The 16,100-nt window shown below is 49.9% G+C and overlaps 5 protein-coding genes across 5 annotated transcripts; 1 reads left to right on the top strand and 4 right to left on the bottom strand.

Moving 5' to 3' along the window:
• Positions 1-191: 191 nt before the first annotated feature.
• ATEG_01168 (uncharacterized protein) lies at positions 192-3,544 on the top strand (the record flags this gene model as incomplete). The annotated part of the gene is made up of 4 exons (XM_001208533.1): positions 192-725; positions 784-1,055; positions 1,110-1,943; positions 1,999-3,544. 4 exons carry the CDS (start codon positions 192-194, stop codon positions 3,542-3,544), a joined length of 3,186 nt encoding a protein of 1,061 aa, XP_001208533.1.
• A 1,567-nt stretch (positions 3,545-5,111) lies between these two features.
• Positions 5,112-7,418, bottom strand: ATEG_01167 (uncharacterized protein; the record flags this gene model as incomplete). Its single annotated transcript, XM_001208532.1, has 10 exons — positions 5,112-5,305; positions 5,349-5,437; positions 5,486-5,666; positions 5,821-6,037; positions 6,089-6,314; positions 6,445-6,515; positions 6,676-6,746; positions 6,797-7,049; positions 7,098-7,237; positions 7,385-7,418. The coding sequence occupies 10 exons, from the start codon at positions 7,416-7,418 to the stop codon at positions 5,112-5,114; spliced, it is 1,476 nt and encodes a 491-aa protein (XP_001208532.1).
• An 868-nt stretch (positions 7,419-8,286) lies between these two features.
• Positions 8,287-10,321, bottom strand: acuM (gluconeogenesis transcription factor RDS2; the record flags this gene model as incomplete). The annotated part of the gene is made up of 7 exons (XM_001208531.1): positions 8,287-8,338; positions 8,392-8,588; positions 8,656-9,413; positions 9,469-9,757; positions 9,866-9,905; positions 9,967-10,075; positions 10,189-10,321. The coding sequence occupies 7 exons, from the start codon at positions 10,319-10,321 to the stop codon at positions 8,287-8,289; spliced, it is 1,578 nt and encodes a 525-aa protein (XP_001208531.1).
• Positions 10,322-12,611: 2,290 nt separating this feature from the next.
• On the bottom strand, positions 12,612-13,615 carry ATEG_01165 (uncharacterized protein; the record flags this gene model as incomplete). Its single annotated transcript, XM_001208530.1, has 5 exons — positions 12,612-12,764; positions 12,815-12,922; positions 12,978-13,142; positions 13,194-13,278; positions 13,356-13,615. 5 exons carry the CDS (start codon positions 13,613-13,615, stop codon positions 12,612-12,614), a joined length of 771 nt encoding a protein of 256 aa, XP_001208530.1.
• Positions 13,616-14,225: 610 nt separating this feature from the next.
• ATEG_01164 (basic helix-loop-helix domain-containing protein) lies at positions 14,226-15,560 on the bottom strand (the record flags this gene model as incomplete). Its single annotated transcript, XM_001208529.1, has 1 exon — positions 14,226-15,560. One exon carries the CDS (start codon positions 15,558-15,560, stop codon positions 14,226-14,228), a length of 1,335 nt encoding a protein of 444 aa, XP_001208529.1.
• Positions 15,561-16,100: the final 540 nt, after the last annotated feature.

The following is a 16,100-nucleotide window of genomic DNA, read 5'->3' as shown; positions in this document are numbered from 1 at the left end:
GCTTCATCTTCGGAACATACGCAAACGAAATGAGACACACCCTCCCTATTCCAGTGCTGTCAGATGGAGCCAACCGTGAGTCATCGAGCTCCCCACCCAATTGCGACCCAAGACGCGACCAATGCGGTCGGACGCCGCATCGCCTTTCGGAGATAGTGCAACACCGCGAACCATCCCACTTTCTGCTGGCAATGGCGTACAATTCTCTAAATGTGAAATCTAAATCGGCTGGCCCCGGCTCTTCCCTACGAATCACACCGTCCAACTCCCCGGCCATCAGACCTCCACCGCGTACCCCCAATCGAGCCCCCCAGTACCAATCGACTCTGTCCCTCCGAACCGTCATTGGCACAACTACAACAACTCCCAATGGCTTCTCCAGTCACGACCAGAGTCGGTCCTTTGCTCTCTGTGCAGGCTCAGCTGCTGTGCTGGCAGAGTTGGATGACAACGATGATGTAAACCAACGATTCTTCAGAGCGCGCCCCTCCGTCCCTAGTGTAAACCCAGTTACATCATTCTACAACCAGTCCACCCCTCCGACCACTCCAGATACGCGAAAGAGGTCGTTTTCCGGCATAAAGCCCGGCGCAAACAGCGCGAATTACAATGGCACCCCATCTACCGAAATGACAGATGCTGCCGCAGCTCGTGCGTGGTCGTCGAGGGAGAGAGTCAAGGCTGTAACCAGCGTGGCGATTAGTCCAAATGGACGACTTCTTGCCGTGGGAGAGGCAAGTCGTAATTACCCGCTGAAACCCCGGGCCTCACTAACCTTGCTAGACTGGATACAACCCTCGAGTCCTCATCTTCTCCACCGCCAGAGATGCGCCCCCAGACGTCCCTCTTTCTATCCTTAACGAACATAGCTTCGGGGTCCGCAGCTTATCCTTTAGCTCGAACTCGCAATATCTGGCTACACTTGGAGATGTAAATGATGGTTTCCTCTTTGTATGGACTGTCAACCTCAAAAATGGCGCAGCAAAGCTGCATTCGACCAACAAATGCACTTCCTTCATTCGTGATATGTGCTGGATGGGACAATCCTTGATCACGTACGTATTTAACGTGGCCATATGCGGTGCGAAACTCGGCTAAATGTGATTTAGTGCAGGTGTGCGACACGTCAAGGTCTGGCGACTTCCGGAAGCCAACTCAGGATCACCTACCAAGTCCCGCGCAAACGGTGAATTAGCTCCCAGCACCACAACAATTGCGCCCAGGGCTCTTTCGGGGAGGAATTGCTTGCTGGGGGCTCTGGCTGAGAATACGTTCACCTGCGTTGCCAGTATCTCGGAGCAGGAGGCTGTTCTCGGGACAGACACGGGGGCCTTATGTCTTCTAGACGACAAAGGATCGTCTCAAAAATTGTTTCCTGTCAAGCATGTGGGCTTCAGCATCACTTCCTTGACGGTCGACTCCGATCAATCTTGCATTTGGATAGGTGGCCGAGGACAACGGATGCAGAGAGTCTCAGTGGAAGAACTACGGCCGTCTTCCAGGGCTTCCCCCGTGGAAACCGCACGGTTACTCTCTCCAGAGCGCAAGTGTAAGGGCCCTGCAATTACTTGCATGGGCTCGTTGACGTCCCACCTAGTGACTCTGGACACCACAAAAGCTATCCATATCTATCGAATGGATGTCTTAAACAGCCCTGATGGGCTTGACTCTGCTGCTGAAACTACGATGTCGGCTCATCGGGACTCTGTCCTTGGTATCCGCACACTACAAGAGCCTAACCCGTGGAACGCCGACTTCTTCACGTGGTCGTGCAAGGGCATTGTGAACTTTTGGAATATAGATGGCAAATGCCAGGATTCGAAAAGTGTAACCCTAGAGCAGATCGCTGGAAACGACAGCGAGCATTCGAACGAGCTGAAGGTGTTACGTGCCTCCGAGGGTACGGACCTCTTACTATCTGGCGATAAATTTGGTGTATTGCGGTATGTCACTGGTACCAATTCAAATATCCTGTATCCATACTAATAGCAAGGATAGAGTTTTGCAAGGACAATCATTGGAGTGCGTGGGTGTCGTTCGAGCACATGGAGGTGAGATAACCGACATCGCCTTGCATTCCACAGAAGAGACATGCGTAGTCGCCAGCTGCGGCCGTGACCGCATGGTCCAGCTCTTCCAATGGAGCGGAGAAAATCTCCAATTGATACAGACGATGGATGATCATGTTGGCGCCGTGGGACAGCTATTGTTTGTGAACGACGGAGAAAGATTGATCTCATGCTCTGCTGATCGAACGATCATTATCAGAGATCGCGTGACCAGGGAAGAAAATGGTTCAACTGTCGTCGCCTACTTGATCTCTAAGGTAATAACGGTGAAAGCCTCACCTGTCTCAATGGCTCTATCTACAGAGGACTCAGACACCATCGTGGTATCGACAGTGGACCGTTGCATCCAGCAGTATGATATTGCTTCTGGCCGCCATGTCCAATCATTCCGGGCTGTTGATTCTGAATCCAGCGACACGGTAGTCATGGGAGCTTTGACCGTGGCTAATGAGGAACCTGGACAGAGTCCCAAGCTTCTGGTCGGCGTATCAGGCACAGATAAGTCTATTCGTGTTTATGATATGAACCGGGGCGTCCTCCTCACTGGCGAGTTTGGACATACAGAGGGAGTCAGCGACGTGTGTCTGCTGGAGCCCAAACGGGGACCTCCAGGGAAGACAACCCGCACCCTTGTCAGCTCTGGTATTGATGGGGTTGTGATGATATGGGACATATTGGTGCAGCCCCAGCAATCGCCGGAATCAATGCCGATCATCACAAGAGAAGAGGAAGCGTCAGCAAAAGAATCGCCCCTGTCCCACCCTCCATTGCGCAAAATCCTGTCACGGAACGAACTAGTCGGGCTCCAACGACAAGAAACTCCAACAGGAACGCCAACGCCGATGCGCGAACAATCGCCACCTTTGGTGCGCAAATTTTCCAAGTTTTCGCTTAGGTCCTCATCGACGAAGAACGGCAGTCCAGCACCGTCAACGCCTCCCCAATCCTCTACGCGCCACTCCCCTCTCTCCAGCTCGCGTCTCGCACGATTCCGTCAGACTTCCTCCCCTGCCGGCTCAAACCACACGCCGGTCAAGCGCGGTAGCAATCTTGCGAATAACGTCCGGCGATCATCTCTGGATTTCCGGTCTCACCGCAAGAACGCCGGCAAAAGTGAATTCGGCAGTCTAGATATGTCCACCGAGCAAGTTTGTCGCACGCTGAGGGCCTACCGGAAGAAGCTTAATGGATCTACCGAGCACCTGAGTGCTCAGAAAGAACTGGAAAGAGAACTAGGTCTGACCCTACGCGCTCTGAATTCTCGAAATGACACATGCGAGCTTGAGAACGGCGATGTGGACGAGACTGATAGCAGCGGGAAAGAAAACGACAACAGGGTCATCCCAGTTCCTCCTGAACCTGACGAGACTATCCGTCTTGTTAAGCATCGAACTCCGTCGACCCCAAACTTAAGACAAAAGAAATTTTCAAGGCCTCCCAGACGGTCGTCAGTTGATGTCACAGCACAAGGATAAGGTAGCTAACTCTATCTTGTTCTAATTCTCCTCATGTTACCCGAGCGATGACCAGGGTCTTATGGAATGATCGAAAGGGATACACAAGATTTGCATCTCGTATTGTTTAGCATCACAGGCGTCCATGGCTTACTCGGCGTTGGCTGCTTATCCTAAGAATCGGCGCACTTGCATAATGCATTGCTTTGCAGTCCAATTTTGTTGCCCAGATTTGTTCTTGGTGGATTTATCGGAGCTTTGCTAATTTGTGCCCTATTCATTGCAAGTATCTGCCACCACCTCGTTGTCTCTCATTTCTTATATGATGCTTAGTGTGTTGAACATCCTAATCTCCAAATGATACCCAACTTTGCACCTGCATTGCGCAGGCAGCTAGATAGATATTCTATAAATCAATCTCTAATTCCGGGCGTGCATTGATATTCGAGATTCTATCCACGTACATGGGTTCTCGCGAGGGACAACTGAAGAGTGTGTATTGAGCAGTCCATTATAAGGCTATATCATGCTCGACAGATTCAAAAAACCCGACCCCACTTCACCACTGTTGACAGTTGCTCAAATGACAGCGTGTTGCGGCAAGTCTAGAAGCGAGGGAGACAGGGACCACAAGGACAGGACATACGATAAGTCGAACATTATAAGCCCCACTCACATCAACTTGATATACTTCTCCCTCAGCAGCCTCCCCAACATTCCACGACTAACCTCATCTTCAATGCAATCCGCCAACTCAATTGCTTTCTGCGCCCATCGGTGACAATCTCCGTCCGCTGACATGAGGTAAAAGTCCACCGCGCGATTAAACGTCACGCTCGCTAGCCAGTGGATCTCCTCGTCAGGGTACCGAGTCGACAAGGAGTCTTTGCCGCCTCGCGCAAGTGATAGTGCCTGGTCGAGGACTAATTCAGCCAGGATATCGTCCGGAGCAGTGATGGCAAGATGGAAGAGGATGTGTAGGTAGCGAGGGAGGAGTGGGTCTGTCGTTGCAGGGTCTGCGTTTGCGTGAAGAGTGCGGAGTATGGCCTGCAACCTTTGCTATTAAAAACGAGAACGGTCTGTCAGGGGGGAAAATGTGGTACTCGCCTTGACAATACCTGCGGTTTGGCTTTCTGGTGCGCCGGAGCGGAGCACACAATCGAGGAATACAGCGGCTAGCTTCGCGTTTATGGCGGCGGCTGATTCTTGGACTATCTGTGCAGATGACTCCCAGTGGTGCAGGAATATGGCAGCCTCGAAGCCGAGGGAGAGGATTATGCGGTACTTATGGACCCATGCTTCCTCTATTTCGGCGGTGGAGTGGTTTTGTAGGTTCTGGAAATTTGCGCGGAAGCGGTGGGTGGAATGAAGTGCTCTTGTATACAGGTGTTGCTGTTATATTGAAGGTCAGAGATGAAAGTCATCTGGGAACAGGGGTTTGGACCTGCTTGGACTGGTCTCTCTCCTTGCGGGCAGATGCTATAATTGCGGTAGCTCGGAGAGCGTCGTACGTGATATACCTTTTGCATAGACCATACTGGGCTTCTTGGCCTTCATCTTCTTGCATCGTTTCAGTGAACTAGTTGCGTCAGGATACGGCCTCGCGTATGGGCGCCAAGTAGGTAGTCACCTGGATAGACAGATCCAGAAACCGGACGGTCAAGTCCACCTGAGATGATTTCAGCGCTTTCAGAGCAATCGAATGAGCTTTGTCGGCAGTGAAGCTAGCGTCAAGACAGGAGAGGATCGTCTTCTGTTCGGCACAGTCTACTTCCACTAAAGCTGTTGGCTTCAGAAGTGAAAGCTGATATTAGTTGGGACTTACCGGTCTCAAGGATTGACAAGGTCTGGGTTAAGAGAGATTCACCCCCTTGAAGCGAGTCTAACCTCTCTGTGAGGAAACATAGCAGGTATCTGGCGATCATCAGCTTAATGTACAACATTTAACGAATGACTGCATACTGCAACAACTTCGCTACTTCACAGCCCTCCGAACGGCAGTCGTAGTACTTTTTGGTGGTCATCCCCAGGCATTTTGCTGCCAGTCGAATATCGCCGTGTTTGAGTGCAGCAAAGGTGCAAGCCACGAGGTAAGAGCAGCCTCCTTCAACTTGGTTGAACAGTGTATTCAGATACAGAGTCCCTACCATAACAATTAGTTCTTCAATGCATAGGACGTAGATCTAGGTAGTACCTTTAGAAGACTGATTGTCTTGTGTGGCTAGTTTATACATCAAGTATAAAATCGAAGGACTGTTCTTCGCGCCATCCGGAAGCCTGTCGAATGCTGCGTATACCCTGGACGTTTCTCCAGATTTCAATGCACAGACAATCAGTTTTCTGGTCCAGGTTAACGTATGAATTTGTATCCTTGTGGAATACAGACCTCATGAATTTCTCCTTAGTGTCCGACGTCAGTAGGAAAATCCCGTGTCCAAGGACAAAATGACACCAATTTCCTGCAACGAGATAGTTTTTCCTCGAGATTTCTCTGTCGACATGTTTCCAGATAGCCTGTATACGTGGTTAGCTCATGAATTCCAGAAGTTCTAGCTGTGACCATACAAGAAGACAAGCTTCTGTGGCAGTTTCACTGATTGTGCCGATTTCCGCACTGTCTAGGACTTTCATGCTCTCGTCGAGTATGTCCAGAACACTAGTTGGACAATCCTCGGAGACTGTCAAAGACCAAATGAAGCTAACGACGGCTGCTTCGGTCAACTCTTTGTTGCACGAAGGTAGGAGCCTCTCGATCAGAAGCTTGTTCATTCCTTCAAGAAGAGCGCGTGGACTGATACTCATTAGCTTGGCTCTTACGAAAGTGTTTGAGCCCTACCTGAAGTGTCTGAGCTTTTGAATGTAGTGCAACACCCTTTCTACCCTGTAAGCATAACAGATAATGGTAGAGAGCGGCCACATACACGTTCACAGTACTGCTCGCGAGATCCATCGTTCCAATAGCGGAATGTAGTACTGAATTGGTGAATTTGCGCTGTCAAAGGGCGCATAAGACACTCTAACCTTGGATATACTCTTTCCAGTCTGGGTCCTTTCCATTACAAAGGGCTTCCAGCCGAAGAACCATAACAGGGAATGCAGTCGAATATTCCTTAACTAATTAGAAAGAGTTGGGAAAAGGGAGGCAAACTCACCTCGAGAGCGCCCAAAACTGTTTGGGTCGACTCCCCAGAGCTCGCTTCATTGCAGTTGAGGGTCGCCCTAGCTAGGAGATATTAATAGAATGGCATGGCCCGGTCAAAAGCGGTTCCCTACCGTATTGATGGAGGATAAGCAGTTTTTGATCCGAGGGCTGGGTTTGTTTCTGTCCGTTGTCTGCCCAGGCTTCGCATGCCCTCAGAGCTCTTTCAGACCATTTCACGGCGGTATCATATTGATCAGAAGACAATGCCAGATCCCCAATTTTGTAAGTCATTTCCATGATAGTGAACTGGTCACCTTTCTGTGTGGTTCTCGGAAGCTGAGAATACAGATGGTCCGCAATATCTGGTCTTCCTTGATACCAGGCCTACACCAGGCTGTCAGGCTTGCAATCTTCCTGGTGGACAGGGCTTACCAGGTGTATCCGGATCATGTAGTATTGTATCTCCAGGGACTGCATTCGACCATGATCCAGGTACGCGCTTGACTTGAGTGCATCTAAGTTCATGGCGACAATTTCAATGATCTGTTGGCTCGTGTTGAGATTTCCGTTCTCTAAGACAGAGTCAGAGCCATCTTCATGAGTCGCAGGGCCTCTGCACACCTATACAGTCTTCGGCAGTACTCAATGCCACCTCAATGACCTTGAACATTTCTGCAAATGTGAGACCCAGGTGTCTTGGTCTGGAGTACAATTCTTACCTGACGCTTCTGTCCGTCGGGCTGCCTCGAGCATTCCAAACGCAAGGACCTTCACTGTACCATGTGTTTAGCATGCAACACGTAAAAGGAATCCACCAGAGATAGCATACCGTTGGAAAGCTGTTTCAACAAAGCGGGATCGCCCTGTGACAGTGACAACCGCGCAGAAGTATTCCACAAGTTCACCCCTTCATCGTCAAACTGATGACGATAGGGCACTGGGAGTGAAGGTATGAAGAATGGGATGTGACTAGTATATTCCACGACTGCTTGGACCGTTTCGCGACGCAAGCGTGGGGTAGGGGGAGTGACACTGAGAAGTTCCCCACGAAGCTTCCTCACGAAGGCTGCAAGTTGTTCTTAGCAACAATATTCATGAATCACACCCGTCGAGCTTTGAATGTGCGAGGAATTGGATGGCTCACCTAGTAGGGCCTCGAGTCTGGTGTGGAGATTGTCTGAAGACATTGGGATCAACCTCGTTCGATTGTTCTATTCTCGGAGGATAGGGCTACTTCGGAAGGAAAAGAAGGATGTCAGAACTCGCTAGTCCGGCGCAATGTTTGATTTGAATGGTGGTGTCTCAGTGCAACAGTGTCACAAGAAACATGATGCTCATCCACCTGACCGGGCTAGTCCGCATTCATCGAGTCTTGCAAACACAGCAACACTGACTGATTACTACCTAAGGTAGGCATAAACGTTTGCACTCCTTCAATACTCTGACAGTACAAGCAGCTTATGGTACACGAGTCGAATTATGTGCAACATCCAAGAGGGGAAGGCAATTGCGATTTTAGGCTTCCAGAAGCCAGCGTGAGAAGGTATATGTACGAGAATAGCGTGGTTCAAACCAGTAACTCGATGTGCCGTTAAAAGCAGAAAAGACAACAATAGTAAAATCAGTTGGACTTCCGTTGGGAAGGCAAGAAATTTCCCACAATGAGCGAGGGACTGCAAAGATACTGGTCAGAACTAGTATATATGGATTGGACACGGCAACTTACATGTTGTGGTTATCTCTTCGTATAGTAAACGAGAAGCAGCAAGGAATGCCATCATCAGGTGAATTCGAATTGGGATTTTTCAGGGTGCAGCTTGTAAGCATAGCTTTCTGCGTGTTATCGAACGCAATGGCGCCGAACTTCTCCCAATAGCTCACAAGCTGATCTTCCACGATGATCTCGTGGAGCGCCAATTTTCCCTGGTAGGTATTAATCTGTGTTCCACGCTGGCAAGGCGTACACGGGTCGTGTTAGGGACTTGCTTACATCTCTCAAGCTCTCGATTGGAACCCCAATCAGCTCTGCCATTTCTTTGTTGCCTCGGAAAATTTCACCAGTACGTCTCCAACAGCAGGCCGGGATAGCCATGCTGGCAAAGACCCGGTCATACTCCATCAGGCTCCGCTCGAACCACATCTCGACGAGAATGAGCTCGATATCGGTCAAACTTTGCATTCTTTCTCGGAACTTGGGGCGAAACTTGTCGAGCTGGCGTAATATCTTCTGTCGAGAAGCCTGTTGCAAGTTTTTCTCCATATAGGTATTCAATCGAGCATATCCTTTCACATAGTTGAATGGGCGCAGAAGGCCAGCATCGTACTTCGCCTTGAGGAGTTTGTTCATCCGCTCCTCTGGAGGATCCGATCCAGACGGGTCGGCAGCGGTCATATAATATGTCTCCCTCGCTTTGTCATTGATCACTGTGGTGTTTGGACCTTGCATTGGTTCCCCTTGGGCCTGTTGATTTTGTGACAGTGGGGGAGGCTGTGATTGCTGAAGAAGCGATGTGCTGGGTCCTCCACCAAGCGTAGCCATGGAATTGATCAGGGTAGGATCGGAGTAGATACCGTGAATGTCGTCATTTTGGAACATAGCTCCATCATCCAGCAAACTATTACTCAAGAAGTCACCCAGAAGGTTATATTCGTTCGTCACTTCGTGCGCATTGAACATGTATGAGGGATGGAAGGTGTGCATGTCTTGAAATTGACTCTGACCTCCGACCCAATCATTGTAGCCCAAAACTGTAGGATTGCATTAGCGCGAGACCAAGAAGACTGCTAACTCAGTTCCACGTACTCTGAGAGGGATTTGCAACACCTTGACCTGTGGAGGATGCAATATTCCCGGGCTGCACCGAGCTGACAGACGGGAGACCATCAGGAACAATTTGCTGACCAGCAGCATCTTGAACATCGACAGCTCGGGGCATTCCTTGTAGCGAATTCGGATATTCATTGTTTGGACGGGGTTCTTCCTCAGCTGCAGAGTGATCGGGTTCATTCCTGGACCGTTTGGAAGGTTCGCGGGGCTCATCGTGGCAAAGATGGCCAATGTTGCGCTTTATACATCGCGTACAAGGTCGTTCCTGAGCAAGCAGAGACATGGAGTTAGCAATTAGCCTCATGAAAGGCGGCTGGTGAACGGTTTCACAATCGTCGATAGTCTCTAGAGGAAAAGTTCAGAGGGGTCGTACCGAGTCGCAAGTCATATGCTGTACCACGTGCGCAAGCAGCCTTCAGTCAGCAAATCAATTCGGATCGTATTATGTCGGTGGTTTTTGCTCTGGACAATTACGAGCAAAGAGTCTCTGCTGTGAAGGGCAGACCGAGACCGAGAGCAGGTGTGTGGCTAAGGAGTTTCAAAGGACAAGCACAGCTTACCGATCGTCGACAGTAGACGCATGCTGTAAGCGTGGCAAATGCATCAGCAACATAACTCAAACAGGTCGCAAGGAAAGGACTGACAAGGCGCGCGACCATAATTCTTGTCAGACGCATGCGCCGAATGTTTGCTTACCATGATTAACCTTGCGACGCTTCTTGGGACTGGAATGGGACCCCGCAGTCGGGTTTTCGGGTTTCGTTGTTGGCGAGGTGTGCTGGGATTCCTTGGAGACAGACTCCTTGCCATTCACTTCCTTGTCGGCCATGACGAATCTAAATTTGTCTCTGTTCCCGTTCCTGAATCGTTCGTGATCGGGCACGGAAGCCGTATGCGCGGTGCTTTTTTTGAGTCATCAACCGGTGTTGCGCAAAGGTCGAGAGGTCGCGGAGGTCGTCGCAGTCGCAGCAGGTACACAAGGGCGAAGAGTACGGCAATCGGTCGACATGGACAGGAGCTCGGCGACAAGAGGGAATGAGGAAGGAGGCGTGAAGAGAAAGGTACCAGAGTGAGTTTCTCAATGAACTCTCTGGGGCTTCCCCGCTGAGTTTGGGAAGAAGACGCGCCGGGTCCAACTTTTCCCGATTGTCTCCGCATTTCCGAAAGGCAACCATCCCGGATTGAGCAGAGCTACCCCAGCCATGTGCCTGCATTCGAACCTCGGCCGGCATTGCGCTACCTCTACAGGGAATTCCTTCCTCGACATGCCAATGCGAACATGATCTTGACAGAAGGCTGTTGATTTCTTACTTCTCGCGTTTCGTGTGGCTGCAGCTGCAGCGTTTGACCTATCCGAGGTGGCGACTTTTAGAGTTTAGGCCTTTGTGTACAACGTATTGCGCTTCGTCCAGATGAAAGCCCTCGTGCTTAGACGCTATGGATGCTCTTGTGACGGATCACTCATCGTGAACCCTTTTATTTTGGTTGAAAAGAAAGGAGCACGCATCGTGTGCTATGGACTGTAATTACCAATCAGCTATACGGTAACTTTGTCCATGTTCATTTAAGTCTAGATACTTTGACTACCTCGATCTTCATACGTACAATGTCGCAGCAGATAGTAGAGCAAACTTACGAGTACTATGGCAATAATATTGTCTGGCCTTGCAGAGTGTTCCAAGCAAGGAGGGTATGAGATACAGTTGTGTGATTACGAAGAAACTAATTATTTGACTGACCGAGATGGGTACTATAGAAGCTGGAGTTGAAAAATATATCTTGCGAAGGAATGATTCCAAGAGACATAGTTCGGCCTAAATACGTTAGGTTACCGAGCGGCCCGCGATTACCCTCACGAATCCCTTCTAAGCCTGAACCAGGCACATTTCCAAATATCGATGATGTTTTTTGTGGGGAAATAATCAAGAAGTGTTAGCGGAGCCAATATACGGGTATGGATAGTGTGAGAGATGAGGCTCACCAACTACTCACTGAGTCATCGGAGCGTGATTCTTATAATAGCTCTTACTTGAGTTGAATATGTCTCCTGGAGAGGTCAATATTCTTGGGAATAGTTCAGCAATTTCATTCCCAGCTATGATAGCCGGCCTAGGTTGGAATGTCTGGTAGGGAGGATTCCTATATGCCGGCATTCTGCGTTCGTCCTTCATTAACTAGGCGACTTTCTGCGTGAACTCGCTCGCCCACTACCTCAGCGAACAGCCGTATGATAACCGACGCTCTTCCAGTGACCACTTCCTTACGGCCATTATCACCATTGGGAGGGTTATCATAACTTTCACCATGAATTTCTGTCCGACTATCGAATGGCATCAGCCAGATCTGACGAAATGGTTTATCTCGCTCTACGGATGCCGCGGGCTCGCGTACAGTCTGAATAGGCAGAATGAGATTGACAAAACTCGTCTGCAGCAGGTATTGAAGAAACTAAACACAAAAGCCAGTCGCTTGATTGGGGCCCGCCACTGAGCAAGCTACCAGTCATGGAGTGGGATGAATATCAGGCCAAGGTATCAGAAGGTCAACTTCTAATGCTAGTCGGCGGCACCGTCCATGATGTCTCGAGCTTCATCCAAGAGCGCCCGGGTGGGAACTGATAGAACAATTTGCACTGGGAAAGGATGCTAGCACGCTGTTCAATTGTGCTGTATACGCTCATTCAAATGCAGCGAACAACCTACTAGGCACGTTCAGAGTGGCTGTCCTGCGGGTGGCTGTGAGGTGGAGATTTTCAAAAGCCGCCCAGTTTGACTTGTGCATGAATCTATGTACAGATGATCCCAGATTTCGCAAAGCTTTATCCGCCGTGCAAGTAAGTCCATCCTCGCAAAGACCCTCCGGGAAAGGAGGTATAATGGGTGTTTTAATGGACAAAATCGAGGCGACGCGGTCCGGGGGAGAAGCTCAAAAGCGCCCAGGATGGGATAATCAAAGGACGGTATACCCAACACTGAGCTGGCTACATGTGCAGAAGCCTGAAGGTTGGCTCTTCTGACAAACTTTTGGCCATTTTCGAGTCAGTCATGTTGTTCACCGTGAGGACGTGCCGGAGGAACGTCCTTCAGATTTGTAGTTGGCGGGTTGAATAGAAGACCAGCTCAATCCCCAGAAAGGGAGGTCAGACTTAAAGCTGCATCAGACCGTGTAATGGCATCTTTCAGTCCAGTAAGCGGAGCTGTGTTGTTCTGCATCGATCGAAGATGGCCATTCAGCTGCTTCAATAGAACGAGAACTTCAGGATCATTCTCCAGCTACACCACGTTAGCCTGAAGTCTACTGGTTAAACATAGGGAGTTCATACCTCGTCAAACGTTGTCTGGGAATCCTTGTCAATGGAAACATGGAGGTGAGCCTGCTCCTGATCTGTGTTGTTGGGGGTATCATTAAGACGGCGGAGCACGGGGTGTTCCTGTGGAAAGTTAGCACCACTTTGTCACATCCAACAGGGGAATTAGATAGTATACATTTTTCAGCTGCCTCTTTCTCTCGGCCTCTGCTCTCTTCGCATTCTTCTCCATTTCAAGCAGCTGCTTTGTTTCCTTCGCAAGCATAGCCTCTTCTTTTTCAATTTCAGTTTTCAGAAGATCGATGCTATCCGACACTGTGGCTAGATTCGTTTCGAGAGCACGCTAGTAATCAAATCAGCTTCGGTCAGAGCATTATACAGGTAGGGTACACACATGCTCCTTAAGCGCCGCTTCGTACTCGAAAGCCGAGTCCTTCGTGATCGGTGGGAATGGCATCCTAGGCAGTCTTTTGCCGAGACTGAAGACAATAATTCATAATGAGTCCAAATATCTTTTGTGGTATTCTTGGGTGGATTGAATGTTTCAATTACACACTTTTTCACAACAGCCTGGACAGCGGCTTGAGCCTCGATGCGCTTGCGCTCACTCTGCTGTCGTACAATCACAGGACGTTCGAGAGCTCTAAACATGTCGCGGACCTTATCTTGGATAGGTTCGGGCAGCGTCGTCCATTTTGACTTGATAGTTCGCTCCGATATTTGGCGGACTTGGGGCTTCAGGTACGCGAAGCGCTTGCTTCGCGTGTCGCGGTCCTGGTCGTCCCCATCGTTTGAGCGTTTTCGTTTAGGAGGCATAGGAGCGAGTTGTGGTATCAGACGAAGCGTTGATATATAGCGATGGTATCGTGGTGGAGGGTCATCAATCACCAAATATGAGTCTCAGTTGACTGGGAATGACAGTCGATGTTGTTGTTGTTTGTCCAGGGTTCCAGAGTCGCCAATAATGCCGACTGTCACATGCAATTAGCGCTAAACCAATTTAGGACACGTTTATACTTCCACTAGACAATGCACGAATAATAATGCGAGACATGGTCATGAAAAGGATGTGAGATGTCAAATCTAACATTCGGGTGTTATTACTATGTCAATCCATAATTGCTCGCCTGTACAAGACTGAAACGTGCCCTGCCTCGGCCAGCAAGGGCACTATGGGTATAAAACGTTCTGTCCGACATCTGAATCAACTGAACCCATCCTGAAGCGACAGGCTTGGACGAGATTCCACAGCGCCCAAAACGCGAAAGCAAAGAACACCTGACCCCCTTCCATGCATTGTCATACACATATTCGCTAATTTCTGCAACTCAGAACAGCCAGCAAAATCCCTTGGTATTTTTGTAACCTCCAAATTGACGTAAAACGGAGCGGTCGTGGTCTCATAAAAGGTGCGACAGAAAGCCTGTCATCGTGGCATCACCAACCCATTTACGGTTTTAAGCTCAGATAGCTGCGCCTTCAGAACCTCATTGCCACGTAACAGCTCTTCCAACCAGTCCGCCGCCTGTGTAAGCATGGCACTTTTGCTGAAGCCGCCACCCTTCAAGCCAGGAACAAGCGAGCAGAGATCCTCGAAGCCCTGTCGGATAAGGTTTCGTCGCTTTTGCTCGGAAAGAATATGGTTATTCCGCTTTTGTTCTTCCGTCAAGTTCTCACGTGCAGGCTTTGGCCCCTGTGACATTCTCGACTTCCGGATTCCGTCATTGGACAAGCGCCTGGACTTGTTGTAGCTCGAACCGCGAGATCGCCGTGACCTTGGCCTGGAACTGTCCCCATCTGAATCGTCTTCTTCTTCCTTGACCAAGATTTTCTGCCGTTTCTTTGGCAGGGATAAGTCTTCCGCCCCGTCTCTATACTCCCTCCGCAGATCACTGGGATTCGATTCTGTCCATACGGAATGGTGTGCACCCGTCATCCGCTCAGGACTAGGTGCGCGTGTGTTGGCCGCACTACTTTGGGGCTCAAGGCATTCGAGATTTCCAAGAAGCTCCTTCGTCCGGTCCTCTTCATTCGGTTGATCGGGTGGGGCCACGTAACCCTGATCCATGAAGCTGACATCAGAACCCCAGTGAAGCGGGCGCGCTTTAGCCGTGGCTTGTTGTTCGGGGGCTAAAGGTTGTCGCACGTCAAACATCATCTCCGGAGTGTGATAAGCGACGGGGAGACGTGCTTGTGGAGATGCGTCCGGTGGCTGGGACGATGAAGAAGCTTGAGGGCGAATGTCTGCGCCAGGATGACCTTGGATGTCCACATGTGAGAAGGCCGAAAACGGAGGTTGACCAAATGTCGAGTTGAGATCGGGGCCATGCATCCCGTTCTGGTAGAACATGGGAGCAAATATGTCTTGATTTGGGCCTGTATTATGTGGTGGGAAGCCCATCCCGGCCTTGTGACTGGGGATCGATGGCTGGGAAAGTGAAGTCGTAGAACCCTCGAAAGTAGGAGGAAGTTCATCAGACCATGGAAGTGATGTAGAGCTAAGCGGTTTATTGTGCTGTTCAGGCAACCAGAATTCGGTAGAAAAAGGATTTGAGTTTATTGTTGTGAAAAAGTTGTCCAGCATATTTGATTCGTTATCATCAAGCAGAGCCGGTCCTGGAGGGGGTTGCGGTGCAGGCTCGTAAGGGGTATCCATAGGAGAGAGGAAAGAATCTGGATCAACAGCGTCAGAGAGTGCGAGACGTAGGATACTCGAGATACGTACAGCCAAAAGGGCCGGGGGCCGGGCTGTCCCGCCCATTTCGAGTATCACTACTCTGCATATTCATGATGAGGGTTGTCATGGAGAGGCGTTGGAAGAAGAAAGGCGGCGGCGTTGGACAGTTATGGATACAGCGACAGTCGTGTGGGTTGCTACTCGGTGGTCGAGAGCAGTACTAGTCACGACAGGTTGGGCATGCTCCGTTGGCAAGATATGGGCGGATAGAAAAAGAGGAACTTCAGCGTCGCAAAAGAGGCTGACTGTCCAAGAGCAGATCAGAATGCTGAGAAGGCGAACGAACTGTGGGAGCGATAGTGACGACTGGTTTGTACGGAGATGAGGTATGTCTGTTGTTTCGTCGGAAGAAAGTAGCAAGATAAACAGGACTGCCAGGACAGAAACACGGGGTAGAGGGTAAATAAGAATAGCAAGACAATCCCCCGCACTGAAACCCACGGAAACGACGGTGACAGAAACAAATGACGACGAAATCTGGAGATGATGATCGGAGATGGTGGTGGAGGAGAGGAAGCGTCGGGTCTTTCACATGCAAATGGGAAATCTCCAGGTCGCGTGACG

The sequence above is a fragment of the Aspergillus terreus genome, genomic scaffold, assembly GCF_000149615.1.
Source record: "Aspergillus terreus NIH2624 scaffold_2 genomic scaffold, whole genome shotgun sequence".
In the NCBI taxonomy this organism is placed as follows: Eukaryota; Fungi; Ascomycota; class Eurotiomycetes; order Eurotiales; family Aspergillaceae; genus Aspergillus; species Aspergillus terreus.
The sequence above is the reverse complement of the archived record's forward strand: the minus strand, read 5'-3'. Positions and strand labels throughout refer to the sequence as shown.